Source organism: Rhineura floridana, chromosome 5 (assembly GCF_030035675.1).
Source record: "Rhineura floridana isolate rRhiFlo1 chromosome 5, rRhiFlo1.hap2, whole genome shotgun sequence".
NCBI classification, from domain to species: Eukaryota; Metazoa; Chordata; class Lepidosauria; order Squamata; family Rhineuridae; genus Rhineura; species Rhineura floridana.
The window spans coordinates 184,128,038-184,155,776 of NC_084484.1; the positions used below are offsets into that span (position 1 = coordinate 184,128,038).

The 27,739-nt window shown below is 43.6% G+C and overlaps 1 protein-coding gene and 1 non-coding gene across 3 annotated transcripts; both read left to right on the plus strand.

Annotated features, from left to right (window-relative positions):
• The first annotated feature begins 9,259 nt into the window (after positions 1-9,259).
• On the plus strand, positions 9,260-9,378 carry LOC133386373 (5S ribosomal RNA). The gene has a single exon (XR_009763121.1). It is a non-coding gene; the product is annotated as a 5S ribosomal RNA (ribosomal RNA).
• Positions 9,379-20,153: 10,775 nt separating this feature from the next.
• On the plus strand, positions 20,154-27,739 carry LIPT2 (lipoyl(octanoyl) transferase 2). Of its 2 annotated transcripts, XM_061629123.1 has the most exons (3): positions 20,154-20,928; positions 23,223-23,410; positions 27,578-27,739. In XM_061629123.1, exons 1-3 carry the CDS (start codon positions 20,328-20,330, stop codon positions 27,608-27,610), a joined length of 822 nt encoding a protein of 273 aa, XP_061485107.1. In that variant the 5' UTR covers positions 20,154-20,327; the 3' UTR covers positions 27,611-27,739. The 2 variants fall into 2 exon arrangements, with proteins under 2 accessions (XP_061485107.1, XP_061485106.1); XM_061629122.1 differs by having other exon boundaries at positions 20,162-20,928; positions 23,223-27,739.

Consider the following 27,739-nt stretch of genomic DNA (forward strand, 5'->3'; position numbering starts at 1 on the left):
AGATATAGTATGGATTGTGCTGTTGTAAACCTTGACTAGGGGTCCTCTGCAAAGACATCCATATCCAAGCAGGGTTGGCAACCCCCTGCCCAGGGCCAATTCTAAAGGGCGGCCAGGTTGGGCACTGGCCCAAGGACCCCACAGCTACAGGAGCCCCTGAGGGGCCCCTGAGGGGCCCTCTGCTCCCCTTCCACAATCCGCACCCCCCACGCCCCCCACTTACCTATCAGCTGACTTTTTAGCATTGCCCTTAATGAAGATGGCGGCTGCAGCTTCCCTAGGGTACTGAAGCCGCTGCCGCCATCTTAGTTGATGGCAGAGATGTGCGCGCGTAGCAAGCATGTGTGCCATCAACAAAGATGGTGGCGGAGGCTTCATTCCCCTTAGGGAAACTGCGGCCGCCATCTTCATTAAGGGCAATGGTAAAGACTAGACAGGTAGGGGGGACGTGGGGGGGCCACACAGGGAAGCCGTACACGCACGCACACACACACACTGGGGGCCAGGGCAAGCTGATGCCCAAGGGCCCCCGCATGCCTGGAGCCGGCCCTGCCCCTACCTGCAGTGCCCTGCCCCTATCTTTTAACATGTCTGCTCCAAAATTCTTAACAGATTTGACCCTTCAGAAAGAGGTCTGAGAAATGAGTAAGAGTAAGAAGATTCTCTACACTTTCTGTCTACCCTGTGGGCTGCTATAAACTCACTTTGACAGCCAACCCAATTCCAGTGAGCAATAATGGACAGAGAGAAAACACACATGGTTTGGTCTACTTTCATAGGCAGCAGCTTGGGAACAACAGTTGTAGCCACACTTCCAAATATGTGAATTCTCTTTTACCACTATTGGGCAAGAAACAAACTGTCATGCAACCGACAAGGTGCATCATCAATGGGTTTAAGGGGTTGACCTGAGCACATGGAACCACTACTGTTGCTTCTATGGCTGTAACAGGGTGAGGTTAAAGATAAGTGAAATGCAAATAGAAAAAACAACAACACAAAAGGCAGTAACACTTTCCTAAATGCAATACCATACTAACCACAACAAGATTCCTATGAGTAAGGCAGAAAACTCAGCATCCCACAACCAGTCAGGATTCATAACCAAAAACCCAAACTAAAATATCCTAGCAGCCAGTCAGCCAAGGTCACAGAAATCCCCATGCAGCACAACCTGACCTGGGGACTGCAGTTAATGCAGAATGCTGCAGCACAATTGCTGACATGAGTGAGATCCTATCAGCACATTACACCTCTGCTCTGAAATCTACATTGGTTGCTGATTTGCTACCAGGCCAAGTTCAAGCTGTGCTTTCCATGTATGGGTGCCACATAGTACTTGTTCTGCTCTTGTAAGAAATCAGTCCTTTTGTGTGGCAGCACCTAAGCTTTGGAACTCCTTGCCTATTGACATTAGGCAGATGCCTCTTTTCAGCACCTGCTAAAATCAGTTTTCTTGAGGCAAGCCTCTCCAGGCATGTAGAAGCTATTGTGTTTTTAAATCTGCTTTTAACTCATTGTTGGTTTTATTAGTTTGAATGTTTTTAAATATCTGTCCTTAACGCCTTTGCCAATAATTTTATTGTTTTAATTCTTTCTGTAAACCACTTTGAGATTTTTTTACAATAAAGCGGTATATAAATGTTGTAAATAAAAATACATAAATTATTTATTTATTTATTTATTTAATTTGTATCCCGCCCTTCCTCCCAGCAGGGGCCCAGGGAGGCAAACAAAGCACTAAAAAAAACTTTAAAATATCATAAAAACAGATCTTAAAATACATTAAAACAAAACAGCATTAAAAACATTTTTAAAAAACAACCTTAAAAAAGGGTTAAAAACATTATTAAAAACATATTATTTATTTATTTATTTATTTTATTTTATTTATAGACTGCCCATAGTGAATAGCTCTCTGGGTGGTGAACAGCAGAGTTAAAATACAAAGTTACAATAAAACATACAAGGTCACAACAAGGTAGAGTAAAAAAACATTGAATATAAAACATGAACGTTAAAATGCCTGGGAGTATAACCAGGTCTTAACCTGGCGCCTAAAAGAAAGTACCGTAGGCGCCAGGTGTATCTCCTCAGGTAAGCTGTTCCATAGTTCGGGGGCCACCACAGAAAAGGCCCTGGATCTAATAACAATCCTCCGGGCATCCTGATGGGTTGGTACCCAGAGGAGGGCCTTAGATACTGAACGAAGTGAACGGGTAGGTTCAAAGTAGGAGAGGCGTTCCATCAGATATTGCGGTCCCACACCGTGTAAGGCTTTATAGGTCAAAACCAGCACCTTGAATCTGGCTCGGAAACAAATAGGTAGCCAGTGCAAGCGGGCCAGGACAGGTGTTATATGCGCGGACCAATGGGTCCCCGTCAACAACCTGGCTGCCGCGTTTTGCACTAGCTGAAGTTTCCGAACGGTCTTCAAGGGCAGCCCTACGTAGAGCGCATTACAGTAGTCCAATCTAGAAGTTACCAGAGCGTGAACAATAGAGGCGAGATCGTCACTGTCCAGATAGGGGTGTAGTTGGGCTACTAAGCGAAGCTGGTAAAACGCATTCCGCGCCACTGAGGCCACTTGAGCCTCAAGCGACAAGAAAGGGTCAAAAAGGACCCCCAAACTACGAACCTGTTCCTTCAAGGGGAGTGTAACCCCATCTAGAACAGGCTGAACATCCACCATCTGGGCAGGTAAAGAGCTCACCAACAGTGTCTCAGTCTTGTCTGGATTGAGTTTCAGTTTATTAGCTCTCATCCAGTCCATTATCGCGGTCAGGCAACGGTTCAGCACATCAACAGCCTCACCTGAAGAAGGTGAAAAGGAGAAGTAGAGCTGCGTGTCATCAGCGTACTGATGGCAATGCACTCCAAAACTCCTGATGACCGCACCCAGAGGCTGCATGTAGATGTTAAAAAGCATGGGGGACAAGACCGACCCCTGAGGGACTCCACAATGGAGAGTCCAGGGTGTCGAGCAATGTTCCCCAAGCACTACCTTCTGGCGACGATCCGCTAAGTAGGAGCGGAGCCACTGCCAAGCAGTGCCCCCAACTCCCAACTCCGTGAGCCTCCCCAGAAGGATACCATGGTCGATGGTATCAAACGCCGCTGAGAGATCAATTAAACAATTCTGACACAGATGCAGACTGGGATAAGTCTCAACTTAAAAGGCTTGTTGAAAGAGGAAGGTCCGTTTCCTATGTCTTCAAAAGGCGCCGAAATGATAGCAGAGATGGCTATCTGGAGTCACTGTGGCCCTTGAATCTCTTCCCACTTTTAGGAACCAAGGAATCTACTTTATACTGACTCAGGCCATTTCGTACCATCTAGCTCAGTACTCATGACATGGACTAGCATTGGCTCTCCAGGATTCCAGGTAATAGTCTTTTCCAGGAATTGAATTTTGGACCTTGCATGCAAAGCATATGCCCTACCAATGAGCTACAACCCTCCCCCTGTTTAAAAAAGTATCTTTTAAAATTGTTCTTTGCAATTCACTCTTGAATGCACATCATACCTAGGGCAGATCCATACCATTCATTTATAGCACATTCAACACACATTTGAAGCACATGAATCCCACCACAGAATCATGGGAATTTTAGTTTGTTAAGGGTGATGAGAACTATAACTGTGAGGGGGAAACTACACTTCCCAGGATTCTTTAGGGGAAGTCATGTGCTTTAAATGTGAGTTGGATGCGCTTTAAATGTGTTGATCTACTTAATCAGCTTTGCCTGCATGTAAATCGTTTTAATTAATTTTAAAAATGGAAATGAGCTATAAAGTTTACTGGGTGACTATGGGCTACTCACCATCTTTCAGCCTATCCTCCCCTCAGGATGAAAACAACGGAGAACCATGATCACCCCAAGGAAGAAGGGCACACTTAAAATGTAGAGGGAAAAATCATCTACAACCATAGTGTGAAATCAAATACTTATTGGGACACAGTATGAAGAAATATTTATATAAACATGACTATCAAATATGTTTATTAATTACACAATCTGTAAAGATATTTATAGTGCAATCTGATGTTTGTTGACTCAGAAGCAAGTCCCAATGTATTCAATGGGGCTTACTCAAACTGGGAAGTGTGCAGAGAACTACAGCCTCAAGTGTTAAGGAACTTGTTCTTTCAACAAGCCTTTTAAGTTGAGACCTTATCCCAGTCTGAGTCTGTGTTGGAATTGCTTTTTAATATGTTTTTAAGCCTTTTGTTTTTTTTAAAAAAATGTTTTTTAAAGCTTTTAAAAAATGTTTTCAAAGATGTTTTAATATATTTTAAAGTCTGATTTTTATGATGTTTTAAAGTGCTTTTAGTGCTTTTGTTTGCCGCGCTGGGCTCTTATTGGGAAGAAGGGCGGGATATAAATCAAATAATAAATAAATAAACTTCATTCACCTAACCCAAAATTCAGAATCATGCTTCTTTAGGCTGTTTTCCAACTGTTTATTCTTGCTTTATGGTTATTGGATTTTATAAGGATTTATTTCTTATTGTGAGTTGCCTTGGTTTCCAATCACCAACCCTACCTCACAGGGTTGTTGGAAAGACTCCATACACGCACGCACACTGCAGATGTATAAATACATACAGCCCATATAATAGTTTATTGTCAAACCAGTTGGTCATTGCAGAAAAATCAGTATTAGTTTTTAAAAAATCAGAATAAAAACTGTAATACCTAAATAAGCCCTGCCTAATTGCTTTAAAACAGGACTGGAGAAAGACAGAAAGATTGAGAACACAAACACAATTCTTTTTTACATTCACTCAGAAGTCCCATTAATTTGCAGCACATTCATAACCATGTCTACTCAAAATTAAGTCCTATTGAATTCAATGGGATTTACTCTGGGCACATGGGATTAGCATTGCCTTTACCCCCACAAAAGCAAGTATTGGGAAGGTTTTGAAAACACTGCCCAGGATCTGACTCCTGCACACAAGAGGGAAAAAAACTGAAATGTATGTACTTACCCAATTTATGAGATTTTCAGATAAACGGGAAGAAACCACCATTTTCTGACATTGCAATGAGATTTTCTAGACACTGCCTCAGGTCAACCAAACACAACCCTGGCTTCACTTATTGGCTGCAATCCTGAACGGGCGGGGTTAGAGCTTCCAAGTGCTATACAGGACAGATTTGTTAAAAAAAAGATTTAACAGTTGGGGGGCGGCTGACATTTTGATGTATATCTTGAGAACCTGACCATCTAGAACCTTTTTTTTTTAATTAAAGCTGAGAATCCGGGCCACCTAATGGGCTAAGCGGGTGCCGGGTGGCATGGAAAGAATCCGGGTAAAACCCGGCTAACTGGGCAATATGGCAACCCTATGGCCACACCATTGGCACAGCAGAGAGACCAGCAATCTTTAGCGTCTCCTCCCCTTGAGCATTTTCACCCCAGTGGGTCATTAGAAGAATTTGTACCTAAAAACTTGTTCCTGAGTCTCTTTACTTCCTCCTCCCTCCCAATACATTTTCCTTTTGTGTCATGTCTTTTTAGATAACCACCCTGAGGACAGTGACTGTCTTGTTTGTAATGATTTGTAGGGCTCTCTGGGAGTCTTTTTTGGCTGAAGAGTGGGATTAAAAAAATCCTTAAATAACTAAAGTTGTTGCAGGTGCCGCTTGTACAGAGAGCCTTTTCTGTGGTGGCCCCCACTCTCTGGAACTCCCTCCCATGTGATCTCCGACATGCCCCTTCCCTAGACGTATTCCGCAAGGCCCTGAAGAGTGGTTATTCCAACAGGCCTATGAGGTCCTTGGGACGGGTAAATCTCCATGATTTGTCATCTGTCGTATGCTGCTAATATAACTGTTTTTATATGTATCGATGACTGTCCAATATTTTATTTATTGTTATTATGTGATTGCATTTGAAATTTTTGTATTTTATCTCATTTTAATGTACGTCGCCTAGAGTGGCTAATTGCCAGATAGGCGACAAACAAATTAAATATTATTATTATTATTACTTAGTTACACAATAAACCTCTGGCTCCTGGGGTCAGCAGCTGGCAGTCCCTGGGCCCAGTCTGGTCTCCTGAATAGCCCCACCAGACCTCCAGTTGCCAACTGAAGAGACACCTGAGGATGTTCGTGGGATTTGGCAGCAGGACATTGTGGGACATCAGCGGCTTCTCTTTATTCTGCCCCACTGACTAGAAAAAGGCACTGGGAGACAACTGTTTGTTGTGGAATCGGTGCTCTGCATGCGTACATGTTCTTCACAGCATCCACACAATGTTGTTGGCATCAAAATGCTAGGCCACATTGCCCCCCCCCCACTGCATGCCACACCACTTAATCTGAATTTTCTTTATTCAGGAAAAAATCCAGCAAGTTTAAAAAACCTGTTGCTCACGACCCATTTGTGATATTTCAATGACCTGTTTGCAATATTAAGCTGTCGTCTGGAAGCACCCCAAGCAAATAGCTGCCTTGTTCATTATTTTCCAGATTAAAGAGTGGGCCTCATAGCGACCTGGGTTGGTTATCAAAGTAAGTCAAACTATGCATTACTGGCACCATGCAAACATGTGGGATCCAGGAGAGGAGCTCAAAGAGGCTTTGCTCATCCCTGGTCTTATATATATATATATAAGTGTTGATTCTGATTTTGCTCATTCTAATTTAGGGCTCCGCCAGATGACCTGTTCTATCCAGCATTCATCCTGGTCTGCAGTGGTTAAGGCTGTAACCACACTAGTCACTAGATCAAAGCATTTCCATTAGCCACACCTGGAGGGGGAATGGGTTGATCTCCCGATCAATTGCAAAATCTCTTTGAAGCTGATTTTTTTAAAAAAAACACAAGCAACTCCCAGCAGGTTTTACAGTAAAAAGGGGCAGGATTTGAATAGCTTTGTGTGCCCTCATTTTCAGAACAGAGAGGTGGAGACACACTGGAACCATCAGTACAGTGGGTGTGTTTCTATCCTAAATTATATCTGATCCTTATTGAACATTGATTCTGGGTGTTTTTTTTTTGTGGACCAGCGATGAGCATTTCCCTGATTTGCTTTTGGTCCATGGTCCCGGAATCCAAATCTCTCACCTCGTCACCACCTTCATAGCCAGTCATTTGCCCAGAGTATTTTTCTTTCCCTTTCCGCTCCTACTCTAAGTACTGGAAGGATGGACGAGAAAACTATCTGGGCCCCAAAGTCCTTGAGTTTCCTTCCCAGAGCTTCCAAGTCTGTGGCTTTTTCTTTGTAGTTCTGCTTGGCAGTATCATTGGTTCCTCGTGGGAGTGCCCTATTGTAGGGTTAGAAGGGCGGGATAGAAATATTTTAAATAAATAAAATAAAATAAATAAATGGGTGAAAAGAAAGGGATACATGTCATTGGGTTTATGAGTGATGGCAATCCTTCCATTACATCTCTAATCTGTCCTCCAGGGAGACAGCATACCTGGCGAGTCATAGAATCGTAGAGTTGGAAGGGGCCTATAAAGCCATCAAGTCCAACCCCCTGCTCAATGCAGGTCCATGGGTCTTCTTGGCATACTTGGGTTTCAATCCCACACATTAGGGAGTCTCCCACTACTACTACTCTTCTCTCCTTGTCGCGGGGCGTTGTTTTGTTGCCTTTCCTTGACTGAGCTCCAGCCTCTTGCTTGCTGTTGAGTGGGATCTCCTGTAATTCTTCCCTTGGCAGGCTCTCCTCCGGTTGCATATTCAAGTGCCTGAAAGCAGTTCCATAGTTCCACTGGTGAAGGGTGTCTTCTCGCTCTTCTGCTCTTGTCACCCTTTCCCAGAGTTTCCTCCACTTTGTTGTTGTTCTCCAGAACAGTCTTCTCTTCTGCTTCGACATGGTTCTTCCACCTCCTGTAATTCTGTTGGCTGTTGTTTTTCCACCGTTCTATCTAAGAACACTTTGTCTTCTCTTGTACTCTTCAGTGTGGCCACCCATTGCTCCAGGCCCCTCACTTTTTCTTCCAACAGTGCCACTTGTTGCATATGTGCACCATGTTGTTCTCAGGCAAGAAAACAAACATTGCACAAACCTTCCAGGTCACCACCACTGGAGTGCCCTTCCTGTCCATAATTGCTATTACCCTTTGTCTCTTTTTTTCTACTCATATTGGTCCTGTACCCTTTAAAGGTTAACAGGAGAGTCCCACTGGTATGTGGTGTGTGCTACAATAACTTCCTTTTGTTAGGGACCTCTCCCTTGACCTCCCCTGCCGAACTCCGCTGCAAAACTCTTGTTAGCTCTACCAAGGGGCTCTCCTAGCTTGTAGAGGTTTTGCTCCATAAAATACTGAATTTGGTAAATACTGTCCTGTAGCAATAATTTGCATTTTCTGAAAAATTCAGACAGCTCCATGTGTCAGCAAGCCACTTTGAGAAAATACCGGCAAAATGGCATCTTGCCATTAAAGCTAAACATCTGTTTAATGGAGATGGGGAGGGGGAAGGGCTGGTGTCCTGCAGTTCTGCAAAACGTTGCATGTATCATGTCATTCTGCGTTGGGTGGGGAAGGGTCATTCAGTCCCCTGGGTTGTTGAAGCCCTTGGATTCCTTACAAAACCTGGCTAATTTTGCTCCTCTCCAGGATGGCCCCTGGTCCATGTGCGTATTTGCTGACCCCTAATTACATCCCCCAGACGGTGATGGGAAGAGAGGAAACACACGGAAGTCCTGGTTTGCGTTTGACTTCTCATCTTCGTGCGCTGCAAGGAACATGAAGGAAGTTGGTCCGGAACTAGCGGGGGCGGGAGGCGATTGCGTGGTTCATGTCAAAGGCACAGCCTTGGCTACTCCTTGGCCCACACAGTTTTCTTTGTAACAGCATTTAGAGAAGGCACCAAGTAATTTCCCCCCCATGGAAATGTGTGGGTGTGAGGAATCTACCATAGGAACATAGGAAACTGCCTTTCCTGAGTCAGAACATTGGTCCATCTAGCTCAGTATTGTCTACACTGACTGGCAGTGGCTTGCCAGGACTTCAGGCAGGAGTGTCTCCCAGCCCTACCTGGAGATGCCAGGGATTGAGATGCTTCACCACCGAGCTACCATCCTGGGATCAAACCTTTGGTGGTTTTCTATAATCCTCAAGATCAGTTAATCATGTTCAACTTATCTCTCACTCCAAGAGCTCCTCCGGACAATCTGTTTATTGAGCATTGAACTTGATTTGCTTGCACAGAGGTTATGTGGAGGTTAAATTACGTCCAGTCTTTATTGAGCATTTTTCCTTATTTGTTTGTGGGGAGGCTATACGACAATGCTATGGCCATACTACCCTGAACAAGCCGGATCTCATCTGATCTCGGAAGCTAAGCAGGGTCAGGCCTGGTTAGTACTTGGATGGGAGACCACCTGGGAATACCGGGTGCCGTAGGCTTAGAGGAAGGCAATGGTAAACCACCTCTGGATACCTCTTACCATGAAAACCATAGATATAGATATAGATAAAATATTTATAGGGTTGCCAGAAGTCATAACTGACTTGAAGGCATATAAGAACATACCACAATGAGCTTGTGTGCATTCATCCTGATTTGCTTGCCTGGTGTTTATACGTCTTCTCATTCATCATTCGTTCACACCCCACTTTTCAGTGCATTTCCCATTCTTTTCCTAACTACTTTTACCCAGGCATTTGATAGCCTAAGGGGGCTTTTCCTGGCAACTGAAAGATCACTGATGAAAGAACGCTTTAATTGTGTTTTAGAATACTTTTAACTGCGTTTTGAAAATGGATTGCCTTCAAGTCGATCCCAACTTATGGCAATCCTATGAATAGGGTTTTCATGGTACGCGGTATTCAGAGGGGGTTTCCCATTGCCTCCCCAAGGTCACCCAGCGAGCTTCATGGCTGTGTGGGGATTCGAACTCTGGTCTCCCAGGTCATAGTCCAACACTCTAACCCAGTGGTTCTCAAACTTTTTTGGTTCGCGGCGCATTGTAAAACATATAAAAAATTTCTGGCGCACTTCGTGTACAAAATTAAAAATATATTAATATATTTTAAACTATGAATAAAAACAACTTAAACTATAGAAAACTATTACCCTATACAAATGGGTTTCTTCTCATTTTTAAAATATACTTTCATAATATTTGAGGCACACCTAGCCACCTCTTAGGGCGCACCAGTGTGCCTGGGCGCACCGTTTGAGAATCACTGCTCTAACCACTACGCCACACTGGCTTTCAACTGCATTTTATAATGGTTTTAATTGTAATTGTGTTTTGGAATGTTTTTAGCTGTTTTTGGTATGCTTTTCTCTTTCTTGTTAAATAGTTTTGTTTGTTTGCTGCCCTGGGCTCCTTTGGAACATAGGGAACTGCCTTCTATTGAGTCATACCATTGGTCCATCCAGCTCAGTATTGTCAACACTGACTGGCAGCAGCTCTAGGGGGTTTCAAGCAGGAGTCTGTCCCAGCCTTACCTGGAGATGCCCATGGGGATTGAACCTGGAGCCTCTCACAAAATATTGACAGTCTGGAGGTGAGCTTATTTATTACATTTTAGCCTGCCCCTTCCCCAGATAACTCAGTGTGGTGTTCATGGATCCTAACCCATTTGATTCTCACAACCACCTGGTGAGGTAGGTGAGGACACTGAGTACTGGATGGTGGTGATCTGGCTTCAGTGGCTGCAAAACTCTTTGCTCTCCCTGCTACCCCCGGAACCGGCACAAGCAAAATATTCAAATCTATCCAAGGCAGTAGAATGTATACAGAATCTTCTTTGGAATTCAAGTCTCTGTGATGATTTTTTTAAAGTATTTATCTGAAAGGAGGAACTCTTCACAGTCCTGTTTGTGCCACAATATCTGGAGGAATAACAAGCTTCCCCTTCGTGCCTGGGTTTGGAGTCGGATGCTGGCCTGGCACTCAACTGATCACAACATTCTTCTCTTCCTATTTCCACAAGGAGCCCTGACCTGCTTGTCATGCAGTCTTCCTGCTGTTGCCTGAGCAGCTAGTCAAAGAGGAAAAACATTGGCCTTTGATGTTCAGAAATTAACACAGTGCTTCCTCCGGAAAGAAGGAAGCAACTGGATAATAAAACACACACAAATAACATTAGGCAGGTTGACTTGTACTTGTGTGTGTTTACAAATCTTCTCTGAGCTGGAGTAAACCAGGGGTAACCTCCTTGCACGGGGACCTCCCTCCCTTCCTACGAGGTGCATTTGGGGCCTCATCTCTTGATAGCTTCAGGTGGCTGGCCAAGCGACCCCTTGGGAAGAGGGGAGACCTGTTTGCTGCTGCTGTTTGGAACTGCTGTGCATTTTTCATGGGCTGTGTTTTTTTCCTTAGGAATGTCACATATTCTGATCAACCTTGTTTTTACTGTAACCCGCCATTTCGCCTGTGAAAAGGGTAACATGTAAATCATTTATATAAAATAAACCCACTAAGCCCAAGTCAGATTTTGCACTTGCTAGGCTGTGTTAGGGCCACAGTCTGCTGTTGTAAATATCACTGTGTAGGCTGCCAGCCACCATTTACAATTTCTCCCAGTCCCTGGCATCTCCAGCTACGGCTATGAAACCTTGCAGAGCTGTTGCCAGTCAGTGTAGACAATACTGAACTAGATTGACCATCATCGTGTGTGATCTGGTATAAGGCAACTTTCCAATGCACCTATAACTGCACCTTTACTTTCTTCCATATATGTAAATGGCTGGCATTCATTTGCAAAACCTTCCTTTCACCCAGAACATGGTACTTTGGAGTTCAGTAAGAGGTCCTACAGGAGGGTGCAACTAGGACAGAGAAACACTCACTGTTCTGCTGGTTTCAGCAGGTCTCTTTTCTGAAAACAGGGCCACTTGACACTAGCCAAACCCTGCCTCTTTTTGCTGTAAAACCTGGTGGCATCAACTTGAGTGCATTTTAAAAAACTGCTTCAAAGATTTCACAGATAAACCCATCCCCCCTCCAGATGTGGCCAATGGAAACGTTTCGCTGTAGGCGACTAGTGTGCTCACAGCCTAGTCTCTCAGCACAGAGGTAGCAGCCCCTTTTCAAGGGCTCTTGTATTGTATCTGGATCCAGAACTGAACAAGGAGTCAGTGGAGGTATCTGAGGCCATGACCTGATTGATATTTATGAGATAAAACTTGGTACATTGTGTTTCCTTGAGGGTGCTTCTCCTGGAAAATACTTGTCTTGTAAACTTATTTAATTATTTTAAATTGTTTTAAACTTTTAAATTGTGTTTTAAATTGTTTTTAAAAGATGTGGTTTAAATTTGTATATCTGTTTTTAATGTTTTAGTTACTGTAAACCACCCAGAGAGCTTCGGCTATGGGGGGGGGGCTATATAAATACAATAAATAAATAAATGCTCTTTGCTATGGTCCTTTCTCCTTTTTTTTTTTTTTAACAAGTGAGAAAGTAAACAAAGGACAAAAGGACCTTCTTTTATACTCGTGTGTGGCATGGTTCATCTTAGGAAGCAGGAGAAAAGCTGGCAGCTGAAGTCCACAGCACATGAAAGTCCTTACTTCTGATGCTATATGCAGTGGGCATGGCATTCAAAAGTTCCTTTATCATGTGCAGCTTTTACGGAATGCAGCAAATGGGATCCTCCCGACAACCTATTTATTGACCAGTCATCCTGATTTGCTTGCACAAAGCTTATGCAGAGGTTCAATTACATCTGATCTTTATTGAGCATTCATCCTGATTTACTTGCAGGCTATTCACATCTTCCTGTGAATCATTCGTTCATCTCACACTTTTCAATGCAGTTCCGCGTCACTTTCCTGACAGCAAAAAGTTGGTTTCTTTTTTAAAGTAGAATTGTTGTGCCAGGGCGACACAGAACTTTAATACATTTTAATGGTGTGAGCCTAAATTTGAATAGTGACAGTCTGGAGGCGCTATCTGAATGCTCTTACCACTGCTGCCGTGGACATACAAACAAAGCAATATGCTTTGGTGCCCAAGTTAGGTAATTGAATTCTCATGAGTTCCATTAGCACACAATCCATTAGCAAGTTCTCCTGTGCAAGTCCCATTGAAATGAAAGGGAGATCTGCAAGAGTACAGTAGAGTACATTTCCCTTCCATTACAACAAGGCTGGCACACGAAATCTTCCTGGTAAATCGTGTTACAGGTGGGTGCCCCCAAATCCTTTGCCTTATGGTAGGGGCACCTTTGCTTTATGGTGTTAGCAAGAGAGTTGTTTTCCTGCAACCCTATGTGAGTAATCAATCCAGTCTTAGCTAGATTGGCTCAAATATATGGATTGGTTTCAAGTTTTCAGTGTACGGATGTGGGGATGATGCATGCAGTCCTTAGAGTTGTGGACAGATGTACCCCATATGCACACTGAAATAACCAACCAGTGGGAACCAGGCTATCACTGCACTGTGGCAATGAGTACTGACCGCTGCTGTAATTGCTGTTACGGTGTTTGCATGGGGTTTGCTTGGGGCGTGATGCTTAAACACAGCTCCTATTTATTTATCTTGTACCACGCTGCGAGTCTTGTAAGAAGCATCCTCAGGACACATTTGAAGTCAAGGCTCAGCCCAGAACCAGTTTAGGCTGCAGTTCTTTCTTTCTTTCTTTCTTTCTTTCTTTCTTTCTTTCTTTCTTTCTTTCTTTCTTTCTTTCTTATTTGATTTATATCCTACCCTTCCTCCCAGCAGAAGCCCAGGGCGGCAAACAGAAATGCCAAAAACACTTTAAAACATCATAAAAACAGACCTTAAAATACATTAAAACAAAACAACTTTAAAAACATTTTTTTAAAAAGCTTTAAAAACATCTTTTAAACAAGAGTTAAAAACATATTAAAAAACACACATATTAACAAGCAATTCTAACACAGACACAGACTGGGATAGGTCTCTACTTAAAAGGCTTGTTGAAAGAGGAAAGGCGCCAAAAAGATAGCAGAGATGACGCCTGCCTAATATTCAAGGGGAGGGAATTCCACAATTCAAGGGGAGGCAATTCTTTAGCTGAAGTTTTATTTCTAGAAAATAGTCTGGAAATGCTAACTTCAGATACGTTTATTGTTCTTTAAAGCCTTTAAAAATGCTTAACTTTAAGCCACTTGGCAAATTCCGCAATGTTATTATAACACTTTGTAATTACATATAAGGTTGCCATAAAGAAGAAGTGGCTAAACACACATTCTGAAGGACACATGTGAACTTTTGGGGAGCTTTTGCATAGCAGATCTCAAGTTCTTGTTTGAATTCTGAGAACCTCTGCACTCATTAAAAAAAAACCCTTACAACTTTTGTGTTGCATTTTGGATACTCTGTTCATAGGGTTTTCGTGGTAAGAGGTATGCAGAGGTGGTTTACCATTGCCTTCCTCTGACCTTGGACTTTGGACACATAATGAGAAGACATGATTCACTAGAAATTATTAATGTACATCGTATTAATGTACGTCGCCTAGAGTGGCTGTTAATTCGGCCAGATAGGCGACTCAAAAATAAAATTTATTATTATTATTTATTATAAAAGACAATAATGCTGGGAAAAACAGAAGGGAGTAGAAAAAGAGGAAGGCCAAACAAGAGATGGATTGATTCCATAATGGAAGCCACAGACCTGAACTTACAAGATCTGAACAGGGTGGTTCAGGACAGGTGCTCTTGGAGGTCGCTGATTCATAGGGTCGCCATAAGTCGTAATCGACTTGAAGGCACATAACAAAATACATGAATGAAACCTTTCTGCTTGTGATGCTCCTATGAAACTGATGGATTTATGGAAATTGTTTTGTATTATGGGCTGAATGTGTTTGGGTTTTATGATGATTCTTAGTGCTAATTATTAATGTTAAGAGTGTAGTGCTGAAGTTAACATTGTATTTATATTTTCTATTGTTGATGTTGTATTTTGAATTATGTAAAACCACCCTGCAAGAGTCTCACTCAGAAAGGCAGTCTATAAAGGTTTTTAAATAAATAAATGTCTATTTACAAGCAAGTCCCACAGAGATTAAAGAACATAAGAAGAGCCTGCTGGATCAGGCCACTGGCCCATCTAGTCCAGCATCCTGTTCTCACAGTGGCCAACCAGGTGCCTGGGGGAAGCCCGCAAGCAGGACCCAAGTGCAAGAACACTCTCCCCTCCTGAGGCTTCCGGCAACTGGTTTTCAGAAGCATGCTGCCTCTGACTAGGGTGGCAGAGCACAGCCATCATGGCTAGTAGCCATTGATAGCCCTGTCCTCCATGAATTTGTCTAATCTTCTTTTAAAGCCGTCCAAGCTGGTGGCCATTACTGCATCTTGTGGGAGCAAATTCCATAGTTTAACTATGCGCTGAGTAAAGAAGGACTTCCTTTTGTCTGTCCTGAATCTTCCAACATTCAGCTTCTTTGAATGTCCACGAGTTCTAGTATTATGAGAGAGGGAGAAGAACTTTTCTCTATCCACTTTCTCAATGCCATGCATAATTTTATACACTTCTATCATGTCTCCTCTGACCCGCCTTTTCTCTAAACTAAAAAGCCCCAAATGCTGCAACCTTTCCTCGTAAGGGAGTCGCTCCATCCCCTTGATCATTCTGGTTGCCCTCTTCTGGAACCTTTTCCAACTCCATAACATCCTTTTTGAGATGAGGCGACCAGAACTGTACACTATTCCAAATGCGGCCGCACCATAGATTTATACAATGGCATTATGATATCGGCTGTTTTATTTTCAATACCTTTCCTAATTATCGCTAGCATGGAATTTGCCTTTTTCACAGCTGCCGCACACTGGGTCGACATTTTCATCGTGCTGTCCACTACAACCCCGAGGTCTCTCTCCTGGTCGGTCACCGCCAGTTCAGACCCCATGAGCGTATATGTGAAATTCAGATTTTTTGCTCCAATATGCATAATTTTACACTTGTTTATATTGAATTGCATTTGCCATTTTTCCGCCCATTCACTCAGTTTGGACAGGTCTTTTTGGAGCTCTTTGCAATCCCTTTTTGTTTTAACAACCCTGAACAATTTAGTGTCATCAGCAAACTTGGCCACTTCACTGCTCACTCCTAATCCTAGGTCATTAATGAACAAGTTGAAAAGTACAGGTCCCAATACCGATCCTTGAGGGACTCCACTTTCTACAGCCCTCCATTGGGAGAACTGTCCGTTGATTCCTACTCTCTGCTTTCTGCTTCTTAACCAATTTCTTATCCACAAGAGGACCTCTCCTCTTATTCCATGACTGCTAAGCTTCCTCAGAAGCCTTTGGTGAGGTACCTTGTCAAATGCTTTTTGAAAATCTAAGTACACTATGTCCACTGGATCACCTCTATCTATATGCTTGTTGACACTCTCAAAGAATTCTAATAGGTTACTGAGACAGGACTTTCCCTTGCAGAAGCCATGCTGGCTCTGCTTCAGCAAGGCTTGTTCTTCTATGTGCTTAGTTAATCTAGCTTTAATCATACTTTCTACCAGTTTTCCAGGGACAGAAGTTAAGATAACTGGCCTGTAATTTCCAGGATTCCCTCTGGATCCCTTTTTGAAGATTGGCGTTACATTTGCCACTTTCCACTCCTCAGGCACGGAGGAGGACCCAAGAGACAAGTTACATATTTTAGTTAGCAGATCAGCAATTTCACATTTGAGTTCTTTGAGAACTCTTGGGTGGATGCCATCCGGTCCCGGTGATTTGTCAGTTTTTATATTGTCCATTAAGCTTAGAACTTCCTCTCTCGTTACCACTATTTGTCTCAGTTCCTCAGAATCCCTTCCTGCAAATGTTAGTTCAGGTTCAGGGATCTGCCCTATATCTGCCACTGTGAAGACAGATGCAAAGAATTCATTTAGCTTCTCTGCAATCTCCTTATCGTTCTTTAGTACACCTTTGACTCCCTTATCATCCAAGGGTCCAATTGTCTCCCTAGATGGTCTCCTGCTTTGAATGTATTTATAGAATTTTTTGTTGTTGGTTTTTATGTTCTTAGCAATGTGCTCCTCAAATTCTTTTTTAGCATCCCTTATTGTCTTCTTGCATTTCTTTTGCCAGAGTTTGGGTTCTTTTTTATTTTCTTCATTCCGACAAGACTTCCATTTTCTGAAGGAAGACTTTTTGCCTCTAAGAGCTTCCTTGACTTTGCTCATTAACCATGCTGGCATCTTGTTGGCCCTGGCGGTACCTTTTCTGATCTGCGGTATGCACTCCAGTTGAGCTTCTAATATAGTGTTTTTAAACAACTTCCAAGCATTTTCGAGTGATGTGACCCTCTGGACTTTGTTTTTCAGCTTTCTTTTTACCAATCCCCTCATTTTTGTGAAGTTTCCTCTTTTGAAGTCAAATGTGACCGTGTTGGATTTTCTTGGCAATTGGCCAGTTACATGTATGTTTAATTTAATAGAACTGTGGTCACTGCTCCCAATCGGTTCAACAACACTTACATCTCGCACCAGGTCCCGGTCCCCACTGAGGATTAAGTCCAGGGTTGCCGTCCCTCTGGTCGGTTCCATGACCAACTGGTCTAGGGAATAGTCATTTAGAATATCTAGAAACTTTGCTTCTTTGTCATGACTGGAACACATATGCAGCCAGTCTATGTCCGGGTAGTTGAAGTCACCCATTACTACCACATTTCCTAGTTTGGATGCTTCCTCAATTTCATATCTCATCTCAAGGTCTCCCTGAGCATTTTTATCAGGGGGACGATAGATCGTTCCCAGTATTAAGTCCCTCCTGGGGCATGGTATCACCACCCACAACGATTCTGTGGAGGAGTCTGCCTCTTTTGGGGTTTCGAGCTTGCTGGATTCAATGCCTTCTTTCACGTATAGAGCGACTCCGCCACCAATACGTCCTTCCCTGTCCTTCCGATATAGTTTATATCCAGGGATAACCGTATCCCTCTGGTTTTCTCCATTCCACCAGGTCTCCGTTATGCTCACTATATCAATGCTCTCCTCTAAGACCAAGCACTCCAGTTCTCCCATCTTGGTTCGCAGGCTCCTAGCATTAGCATACAGGCACTTGTAAGCAGTGTCTCTCTTCAAGTGTCTTTGGCACTTGTGGTTAGGCCTGTGGTAATTTTGCTCTTCTGAATTTATATCCTGTGCCCCTGCTCTCACAATGCCTACTTCTAGGCCTACCCCTTTTAAAATTTCATCATTTCTTTGGTTTTTATCCCAGGGGGGAGGTTTATTCCGAACCGGACCTTTCTCAGCTCCTGTCGGGTTTCCCCCCTCAGTCAGTTTAAAAGCTGCTCTGCCACCTTTTTAATTTTAAGTGCCAGCAGTCTGGTTCCATTCTGGTTCAAGTGGAGCCCGTCCCTTTTGTACAGGCCCGGCTTGTCCCAAAATGTTCCCCAGTGCCTAACAAATCCAAACCCTTCCACCCGACACCATCGTCTCATCCACGCATTGAGACTGCGAAGCTGGGCCTGTCTGGCTGGTCCTGCGCGTGGAACCGGTAGCATTTCAGAGAAAGCCACCTTGGAGGTCCTGGCTTTCAGCATCCTACCTAGCAACCTAAATTTTGCTTCCAGGACCTCACGGCTGCATTTCCCCATGTCGTTGGTGCCAACGTGCACCACGACCACTGACTCCTTCCCAGCACATGCTGCAATTCCAACACAGACGCAGACTGGGATAAGGTCTCAACTTAAAAGGCTTGTTGAAAGAGGAAGGTCCGTTTCCTATGTCGTGCAGAACAGACCTCCTGATAAGATGGTATCTGCAGGAGGCCCTCACCTGCAGAGCGCAGTTATCAACTGGTTATATAAGGAATGAGATGATCTGTCATGTATCCTGGTCCTGAGCTGTATAGGGCTTTGTACACCAAAACTAGAACCTTGAAGTTAGCCCTGTAGCTAATAGGTAGTCAGTGCAATTCTTTCAGCAGCAGGGTGACATGGGCGATACCCTGCCCCAGTGAGCAGTCTTGCCCCCGCATTTTGCACCAGCTGCAGCTTCTGGACCAACCTCAATGGTAGCTCCACATACAGCGCATTACAGTAATCAGCCTAGAGGTTACAACAGTGGTCAGGCTATCTTGGTCCAGAAAAGGCCGCAGCTGTCTTACCAGCACAAGCTGGTAAAAGAGATTCCTAGCCACTGAGATCACCTGGGTCTCTAGCGACAAAGATGGATCCAGAACCCCCAGACTACGGACCTGCTCTTTCAGAGGGAGTATGACTCCATCCAAAGCAGGCAACTGACCAATTATCTGAACTCGGTAACCGCCAACCCACAGCATCTCCATCTTGCTAGGATTCACTCAGTTTATTAGCCCTCATCCAGCCTACCACTGAGTCTAGGCAGCAATCCAGGGCTTGCATGGCCTCTCCCGATCCACATTACAGAGAAATAGAGATGGGTATTGTCAGCGTAGTGCTGACACCTCGCCCCATATCTCCTGATGACCTCTCCCAGGGGCTTCATATAGGTATTAAACAGCATTAGGGACAAGTCGAGGGTGTGCCCTGCCCTATGCGTCAGGCCAGTGACAACTTGAGGCAGCGTGGACGCTGAAATCACCCAGGACTATCGTTCTGTGCTCCTCCAATACCACAGCTGAGACGTCCTCCGCCAGCTCAGTCAGAGAAGCTGTCGGGCAGCAGGGTGGATGGTACACCAGCAGCAACCCTAGTTTCCTGTCTCCTTGGCCTGACACCAGGTGCAGGCCCTCATTTATTTACTTATTAAATTTATATACCGCCCGACTAGCAATAGCTCTCTGGGCGGTGAACATAGCCAGCTCCAAGTCAGAGTGGTTTCCTGGTGACAGAGATGGAAGTTCTGTAGACTGCAGCAACTCCTCCTTCCCATCCCTGCAGCCTGTGCTGGTGCTGCACCGAGTATCCAGGAGGGCAAAGCTGGGTCAGATCAACCCCTCCCAGCTCACCCACCCAGGTCTCGGTAATGCACGCAAAATCCGCACCTTCATCCACAATCAAATCATGGATGAGTGTGGTCTTATTGTGTACCGATGTGGCATTAGACAACAACACACACAGGCCAGTGGGCACAGCAGATGAGCAACGAGGAACCCGTCCATGAGAGTAGCGGGAGCGAGGAACAAGGTGTAGATAGCCTTTAAGACTAATGCTGAATACAGCCCACAGCCCCAGGGAGGAAGGACCGGAATTTGATTGATTGATTCACTTCCCAATAAACATGATTTCAGTTTGATTCCTCCTCGGCAACTGCACACAGTAGTATTTTATCCAGAAGCCTTGTGTGGCCCGATCCAATGCACGAGTTTTCCTTGCAAGTAATGGAGATCCCTCTCTAAACCAGGCTTTAAAGCACATTTCCTCCTGGCTGAGTTTGGAGGCGCTTACACTCGAGTAAACGGGTCTTTTGGTATTATAGGGCGCCCCCCCCCGCCGCCACCAATGGTGGAGGCACTCTGCACGTGCGCAGAGGCCCTCTCGCGGGATTGCCCCAGGCCTGGCGAGGAGCCCTTTCCCTCTTTCTCTCCCCCCCCCCCCGGCTGTGGCTGCTCGGCTGCGGGCGGGATGCGGCCTCCTCGTCCCCCGGCGGCGGTGCGGGTGCTGAGCTTAGGCCGCGCGGCCTACAAGGAGTCTCTGGCGGCGCAGGAGCGCTGCGTGAGGCGGCACTTGGAGGCCCCCGCTGAGGCGCCGGATCGGCTGCTGCTGTGGGAGCCGGCGGGCCCGGTCTACACGGTGGGGCTGCGCGGCCTGGAGGCGTCCGCGTCCGTCGAGGCCGCAGAGGAGGAGCGGCGCCTGCGGGCGCTGGGCGCGGGCTTCGAGCGGGTGCCGCGCGGCGGCCTGGCCACCTTCCACGGCCCGGGCCAGCTGGTGGCCTACCCGGTGCTGGACCTGCGGCGCTTCGGCCTGCCCTTGCGCGGCTACGTGGCCGCCCTGGAGAGCCTGGCCGTGGCCGCCTGCCGCCGCCTCGGCCTCCGCCACGCCCGCGCCCTCCCGCCGCCCTGCACCGGCGTCTGGCTCGGCCCCAGGAAGGTCTGCGCCATCGGTGAGTGCGAGGAAGGAAGAAAGGAAAAGGCTGCGCTGAGGAGACCGACTGAGGGAGGGAAAGTGCGCGCGAGGCGGCCTCTGAGGGGATTAGTAAGGCCGCGAATGCGCACCAGTAATACCTTTGTTTCATTTTATATGTGTGCGGCTTATGAAGAACGGCTAATTTTAAGTATGAATACGAATAATGTATGTTTTTATTAAAAAAAAACTTTATAAAGTTTTATTTTGTGTGTGTGAGGGGCCTAATGAAAAATGGTTAATGGTAAGTAGGAATAAGCATAATGTACTTTAATTTTTTTTTACTTATTTTGTATGTGTGAGGTGCCTTATGAAGAATTGGTAATGCTAAGTAGAAATACGAATAATGTATTTTTAAATCTCTAATTTATTTCATACTTGTGAGGCGCTTAATGACAAGGTGTTAACGCTGAAACAAAATATGAATTACGTACTTTTAATTTTTTAAAATTTATTTTGTATTTGTGAGTGCCTAATGACAAATTGTGAATGATGAGACAGAATATGAATAGCGCACTTAAACATTTTTTAATTTGTTTTATATGTGTGAGGTGCCTTATGAAGAATTGTTAATGCTAAGTCTGAATACTAATAAATGCATTTTTTAAATTTATTAAATTTGGATCCCATGTTTTCTCCCAAAGGAGCCTGGGGCAGCAAACATTAAAATTAAATTTAAAATAAACAGTACAATTTAAAATAAAATAAAATACTATGTTTAAAACATCTAAAAGCAATTAAAAACCATCTAAAAGCAATTGCATACCCTCACAGTTAATAATTTTATTTATTTATTAAATATTTATATTTATTTTTAAAATTCATTTTATATATGTGATGTGGCTTAAGAAGAATTGTTCATGCTAAATATGAATAGTGTATTTATGTTATTTATTTATTTTATGTTTATGCATTTATGCATTTGCCACCCTGGGCTCGTGCTGGGAGAAAGGGCGGGATATAAATCAAATAATTAATAAATAAATTTGGATATTTGTATAGCTACCTTTCTATACAGCCCTCTCAAAGTTTCATTGGAAATTACGGTAAAAAATACGCAATCTACAGTAAAAACAATATGGAAAACTCAAAAGAACTCCCCAGCAAGGAGAGAGGCTGCAAGCCCCACCATCCATTTGCACCAGGGATGTTGCTGGATTGCTACTCCCCTCCTCCCAGACTAACCTAAAAAAAAATTAGGACACTTTATTTATTTATTTATTGTATTTGTATACCACCCCATAGCCGAAGCTCTCTGGGCGGTTTACAGTAACTAAAAACATTAAAAACAAATATACAAATTTAAAACACATCTTTTAAAAACAATTTAAAACACATGCTAAAATGCCTGGGAGAAGAGGAAAGTCTTGACCTGGTGCCGAAAAGATAACAGTGATGGCGCCAGGCGCACCTCGTCAAAAGAATCATTCCATAATTTGGGGGCCACCACTGAGAAGGCCTTCTCCCTTGTTGCCACCCTCTGAGCTTCCCTCGGAGTAGGCACCCAGAGGAGGGCCTTAAATGTTTACATGAGAAGATACATTTAGAAACACTTATTTGGTGAGAAAATATGTATTTACCTTTCACTTTTTGTTACAGATTTTTTTAAAAAATTGGAAGATTAATGTGGAACTTGGGATGGAACAAAATTGTGAATCATTAAATATGTGCAAAATTTTAAAAACCGTGATCAGTGCAGAAACGGGACTTATTGACTATATGCAAAACTGTCACGGGCTAGCGATAGACTGATCCGTCCATCCATAGTCTTGAAAAAAAGACGCATCCTTTGTTTGCTTTTAGGTGATGCTCACATGTGCCCTCCTAGGCATCATCTTAGAAGAGGTCTTTCCTCCTGTGTGTAAGAGAAGGGAGACTGCCTTTCTTCTGTTGGTGCTTGCCATTTGCAGGTTTTATAAGTACTTGTACTTGCATATAAAACTGCCATTTGCAGTTTTTGCAAATATATCTGTTTGGCATCAAAAAGGTCTTCAAGAGACCCCTAAAGTCAGAAGTGAGGATGCCTGCCCAGTCTCCACTAGAGGAAGGTTCCACAGCATTGTGGTTGTTATATTAAATTTTGCTGCCTTTTTAATGCAGTTAGTTGTTTAGTGGAAATTAATTTATTCAGGTGTTCACTTTGACTTTATTCCATCCTGTAGTCTTCTTTCTTTGCTACTTTGGGTCATGGAGAAAATAGGATCACAACGCTTTGCTTGATGAATAAACCCTTCCCAAACAGTTTAATATGTCTTTTGTTGTCTTGCTTTCTAGGCATCCACTGTGGAAGGCATGTAACCTCGCATGGTTTGGCTCTGAATTGCTGCACTGACTTGACATGGTTTGACCACATTGTTCCTTGTGGGCTGGAAGGAAAGGAGGTGACGTCCCTAAGCAAGGAACTGCAGAGACATGTCTCCGTTGAAGAAGCTACTGAACCTTTCCTGGCTGCCTTTCAAGAGGTGTTTAAGTGCACTTTGACTGAAGAATCTCTAACATAGAAAGGCACCTGCAGTCTCACTCTAGGAGAATGATTTGTGCTAGTTTCCAGATGTTCCTAGGAACACAGAGTGCTTTTCCCAACAGTAGAAACTTAAACATGAAAAAGCCTCTGCCTTTATATTTGAAGTTTGTCGTCTACTGCAGAGTGTTGCCAGTGTGGTGCCTTCAGATATTATTGTACTACAGCTTTCATCATTCCTGGCCTTTGGCCATGCTGGTTGGGGCCGATAGGGATTAGAGCCCAGCAACATCTGGAGTGGCACCTCATGGGCTACCCCTGTTCTGCTTTGTAAAAGTTGAATATTGGTGATTCCCTTCCCAGTCAACATTGGGAATTTTGCCTCTTTGTAAAGAAGGAGTCCAAGGATTTCCAATAAAAGAATCTTCAATATTTCCAATAAACCACAATACTCAGGAAGCTAGAATGACGCCCTTGGCTCCTACTGGGAGAAAGGGTGGGATATAAATCACATAAATAAATAAATTAATAGAACAAGATTAAAGTAGTTTAAAGTTTGTGGCATAAGAGGGCTGAAAGGTCAGTGGTTTCTGTTAAAAGTACATAAAATGAGTTCATGAACTTTTACATGTGTGTATGTTACACTTGAACCACACTGTACCTGTGTTTCTTTTTAAGAACATACAAAGATCCTGCTGGATCAGGCCAATGGCCCATTTAGTCCATCATCCTGTTCTCACAGTGGCTAATCAGATGCCCTTGGGAAGCCTGAGGTATGGAATTAGGTAGCTCATGAAGAATATTCAGAACTCGTAGAGACTTCCAAGATTATAGAGAAACAGCAGCATGGCTGTAAGAGCACAACAGGGTTAACCGTGATAACATGCAGAAGGTTTTTGCGAAATGTTTAGAACAAATATTCAAGATAATTTAACATGGATTAAGGCACCGTTTAAATTTTTTCTTTCTTTCTCTCAATCACTGGTGTTTAATATTCTATCAGGGCAGCTGGAACGTGTTTTTAATCACCTTTTTGTAGAAAAGTAAATTTGTTCCATGCTTTCATGGCATTCTTATGGGTGTCATTGCAGTTCGGATCTGCATTAGCAATTTTGATCAGAGGACTAAGAGATACTTTAGAATTTCACATCAGAATAAAAGGATTTTCATAATAGCTGAGTGATGCCAAATGAAGCATTTGTGTTTGCCTAAACATGTGAGATCCAGATGCTGAAGCCTACCTGATAAGTAGCCTACCTGACAAATAGACATGGAGAATCAATGGGCAAAAAAAATTGTGGGTCTGTCTTGCAGCAGGAAAGGAACTAGAATTGATTATGGACTCTCACTCTGCAGGAAGCATTTTATTCTTTTATCTTTTCCGTTTTTTCAGGAAAACTAAGAAAAAGCCATGCATAGACAGTGGAAGGGAGCGGAGGACTTTTTTCTTGTTATACATAGGTTGCCTCGTGGGAAATCAAGGATTCCCCAGCCTGTGTGGCAGAAGACCACACTGCTACTACTATTCTGGAAACAGGCAATTCATTTGCATAGTTTGCATATGCCATTTTAGCTTATCAAAGCAGATTGCAAGAAATAAAAATATGCTATCGGTAAAACATGCTAAAACATACCGAATAAAAACCCAACAATATTATAACCAGTATAAAATAGATGGTCTTTTAAAACTAGCATCTATTATAGTGTCCTCCAGAATAAAATGTTTTCCATGCCTGTTTCAATATGGGAAGAGAGAAAGTTTGGTGGTTCTTTACAAGGAGATAGTACCATGTCTATGGTGCCACCACTGAGAGACCCAGTCCCTGGAACCTGCCAATCATATCTGCTAGAGATGAGCTGGTGAGCAGGAATTAATGATGTTGATCTCAAGACTTGGGCAGGTCATATGGATGAAGGCAGTCTTCTGGATAGGATTTGTGCCTTAAAAATGACTTTCATGCAGGACATTTGTAACAGAAAGCAGTCCTAGGGATTTTGGAGAAGGGTGAAATTCACCCGGTGTTGGGTTTTTTTATATCTATTCACAATGAGGTCTCAGAGTGGGTTACAGCAATTTAAAAATACAGTATTAAAAACAGTTAAAAGTCAAGAGAATATGCTGTGTCCTAAAAAGGATAAAGAGGTACTGTATATCTTCAGCATACAATGAAATCTTTACAAAGAAGATGCTGATGTACCTCTATGGGGAAAAATTCAACAGCATACGTTGAAATATGTGGTCTTGCTCACATACACAGAGGAGGTGATGAAGATGTTTCTGGACTGTACCACTTCAGACTTCAGGGGGTGGCTCACAACCGAATGCTTTTGCATGAAGAAGAAAAAAGCCCTTGTACATATGTTTTGACCTGGCGCCAAAAAGATAACAGTGTTGGCACCAGGCGCACCTCGTCAGTGTGTGTTTACTACCTCAGTTGCTATTTGCATGCCCTAGACCTCTGCCTCTGGGTATTACCTGAGAAAGTTCCGCACAGCAGTAGGAAATACACATCCTCTCTGCATCCCAGGAAAATGGCAGCTGAATAGGATATTCTAGAGTTGGAAAAGGTTCAGAAGAGGGCAACCAGAATGATCAAGGGGATGGAGCGACTCCCTTACGAGGAAAGGTTGCAGCATTTGGGGCTTTTTAGTTTAGAGAAAAGGCGGGTCAGAGGAGACATGATAGAAGTGTATAAAATTATGCATGGCATTGAGAAAGTGGATAGAGAAAAGTTCTTCTCCCTCTCTCATAATACTAGAACTCGTGGACATTCAAAGAAGCTGAATGTTGGAAGATTCAGGACAGACAAAAGGAAGTCCTTCTTTACTCAGCGCATAGTTAAACTATGGAATTTGCTCCCACAAGATGCAGTAACGGCCACCAGCTTGGATGGCTTTAAAAGGAGATTAGACAAATTCATGGAGGACAGGGCTATCAATGGCTACTAGCCATGATGCCTGTGCTCTGCCACCCTAGTCAGAGGCAGCATGCTTCTGAAAACCAGTTGCTGGAAGCCTCAGGAGGGGAGAGTGTTCTTGCACTCGGGTCCTGCTTGCGGGCTTCCCCCAGGCACCTGGCTGGCCACTGTGAGAACAGGATGCTGGACTAGATGGGCCACTGGCCTGATCCAGCAGGCTCTTCTTATGTTCTTATGTTACAGTGAAAGCTAGGCTAGGACTCTTAACTAGTTTTCTATGCGGAGGGATTATTTTTGTGTGGAAGAACATTCAGTCATGCGGTTTCCTCCACCAACAGTGAGAGGTGATGCAGTCCAGAAATTTATTTATTTATTTATTACGTTATTACATTTATATACCGCCCCATAGCTGAAGCTCTCTGGGCAGTTTACAGCAATTAAAAACAAATATACACATTTTAAAAAACAAAAACAATTTAAAAAACAATTTAAAAACATGTTAAAATGCCTGGGAGAAGAGGAAAGTCTTGACCTGGCGCCAAAAAGATAACAGTGTTGGCGCCAGGCGCACCTCGTCACTGTGTGTTTACTACCTCAGTTGCTATTTGCATGCCCTAGACCTCTGCCTCTGGGTATTACCTGAGAAAGTTCCGCACAGCAGTAGGAAATACAGATCCTCTCTGCATCCCAGGAAAATGGCAGCTGAATTTTAAATCATCTCACTGACACATCTCTGGTTGGAGAGATCACTAGATCAGTCATTCACAGTATAAATACAATAAAACTTGTTGCAAAGAGTTCAACAGTCTTCGCTAGTCCGGTGATGGTCTGGGCAACAACCCTGGTTACTTGGGTGAATAATACTGGATGGCTTTGTCTGTAGGCTGCAAGACAGTGTTGTATTAATAGCCAATTATTGTTTTCATTTATTACTTGGAGAGATCTCTATGGTTTCTCCTGCATGGGAAGCAAAAATTAAGGGAAGATCACTCTGGGCTGCAAAACTGCCAAAAGAGAGACCCTAATGGAGGCCTGTGGAAGGTCACGGATACCCTGCTAGCTAAACTGGAGGGCTTGTTTAACTGCTTCATTGCTTTCAAGAGAGGTAGTGAAGCTGCACATGCTCAGAAGCCAAATTACACCATCTGAAAGCCTGTCTGCTGTTCCTATGTATGTGGGAACTAGTTCTTCATGTGTGAATGAAGGATACTCTGTACATCCTCAGAACTGCTGTTCTTTATACTTCACAGGTTTCAGCTCTGCAAAAACCTGGCTTCATGTGAATGTAAGAGCATTGCTCTGAAGGGGTATATAACTGAGTGATAAAGATGTATGTACAGGTATGAGATGGAAGTGAAGAGTTCCAATGTCAATATTTGTTCATTACCCCTATTAAAAAGTTTTTCCTTTCA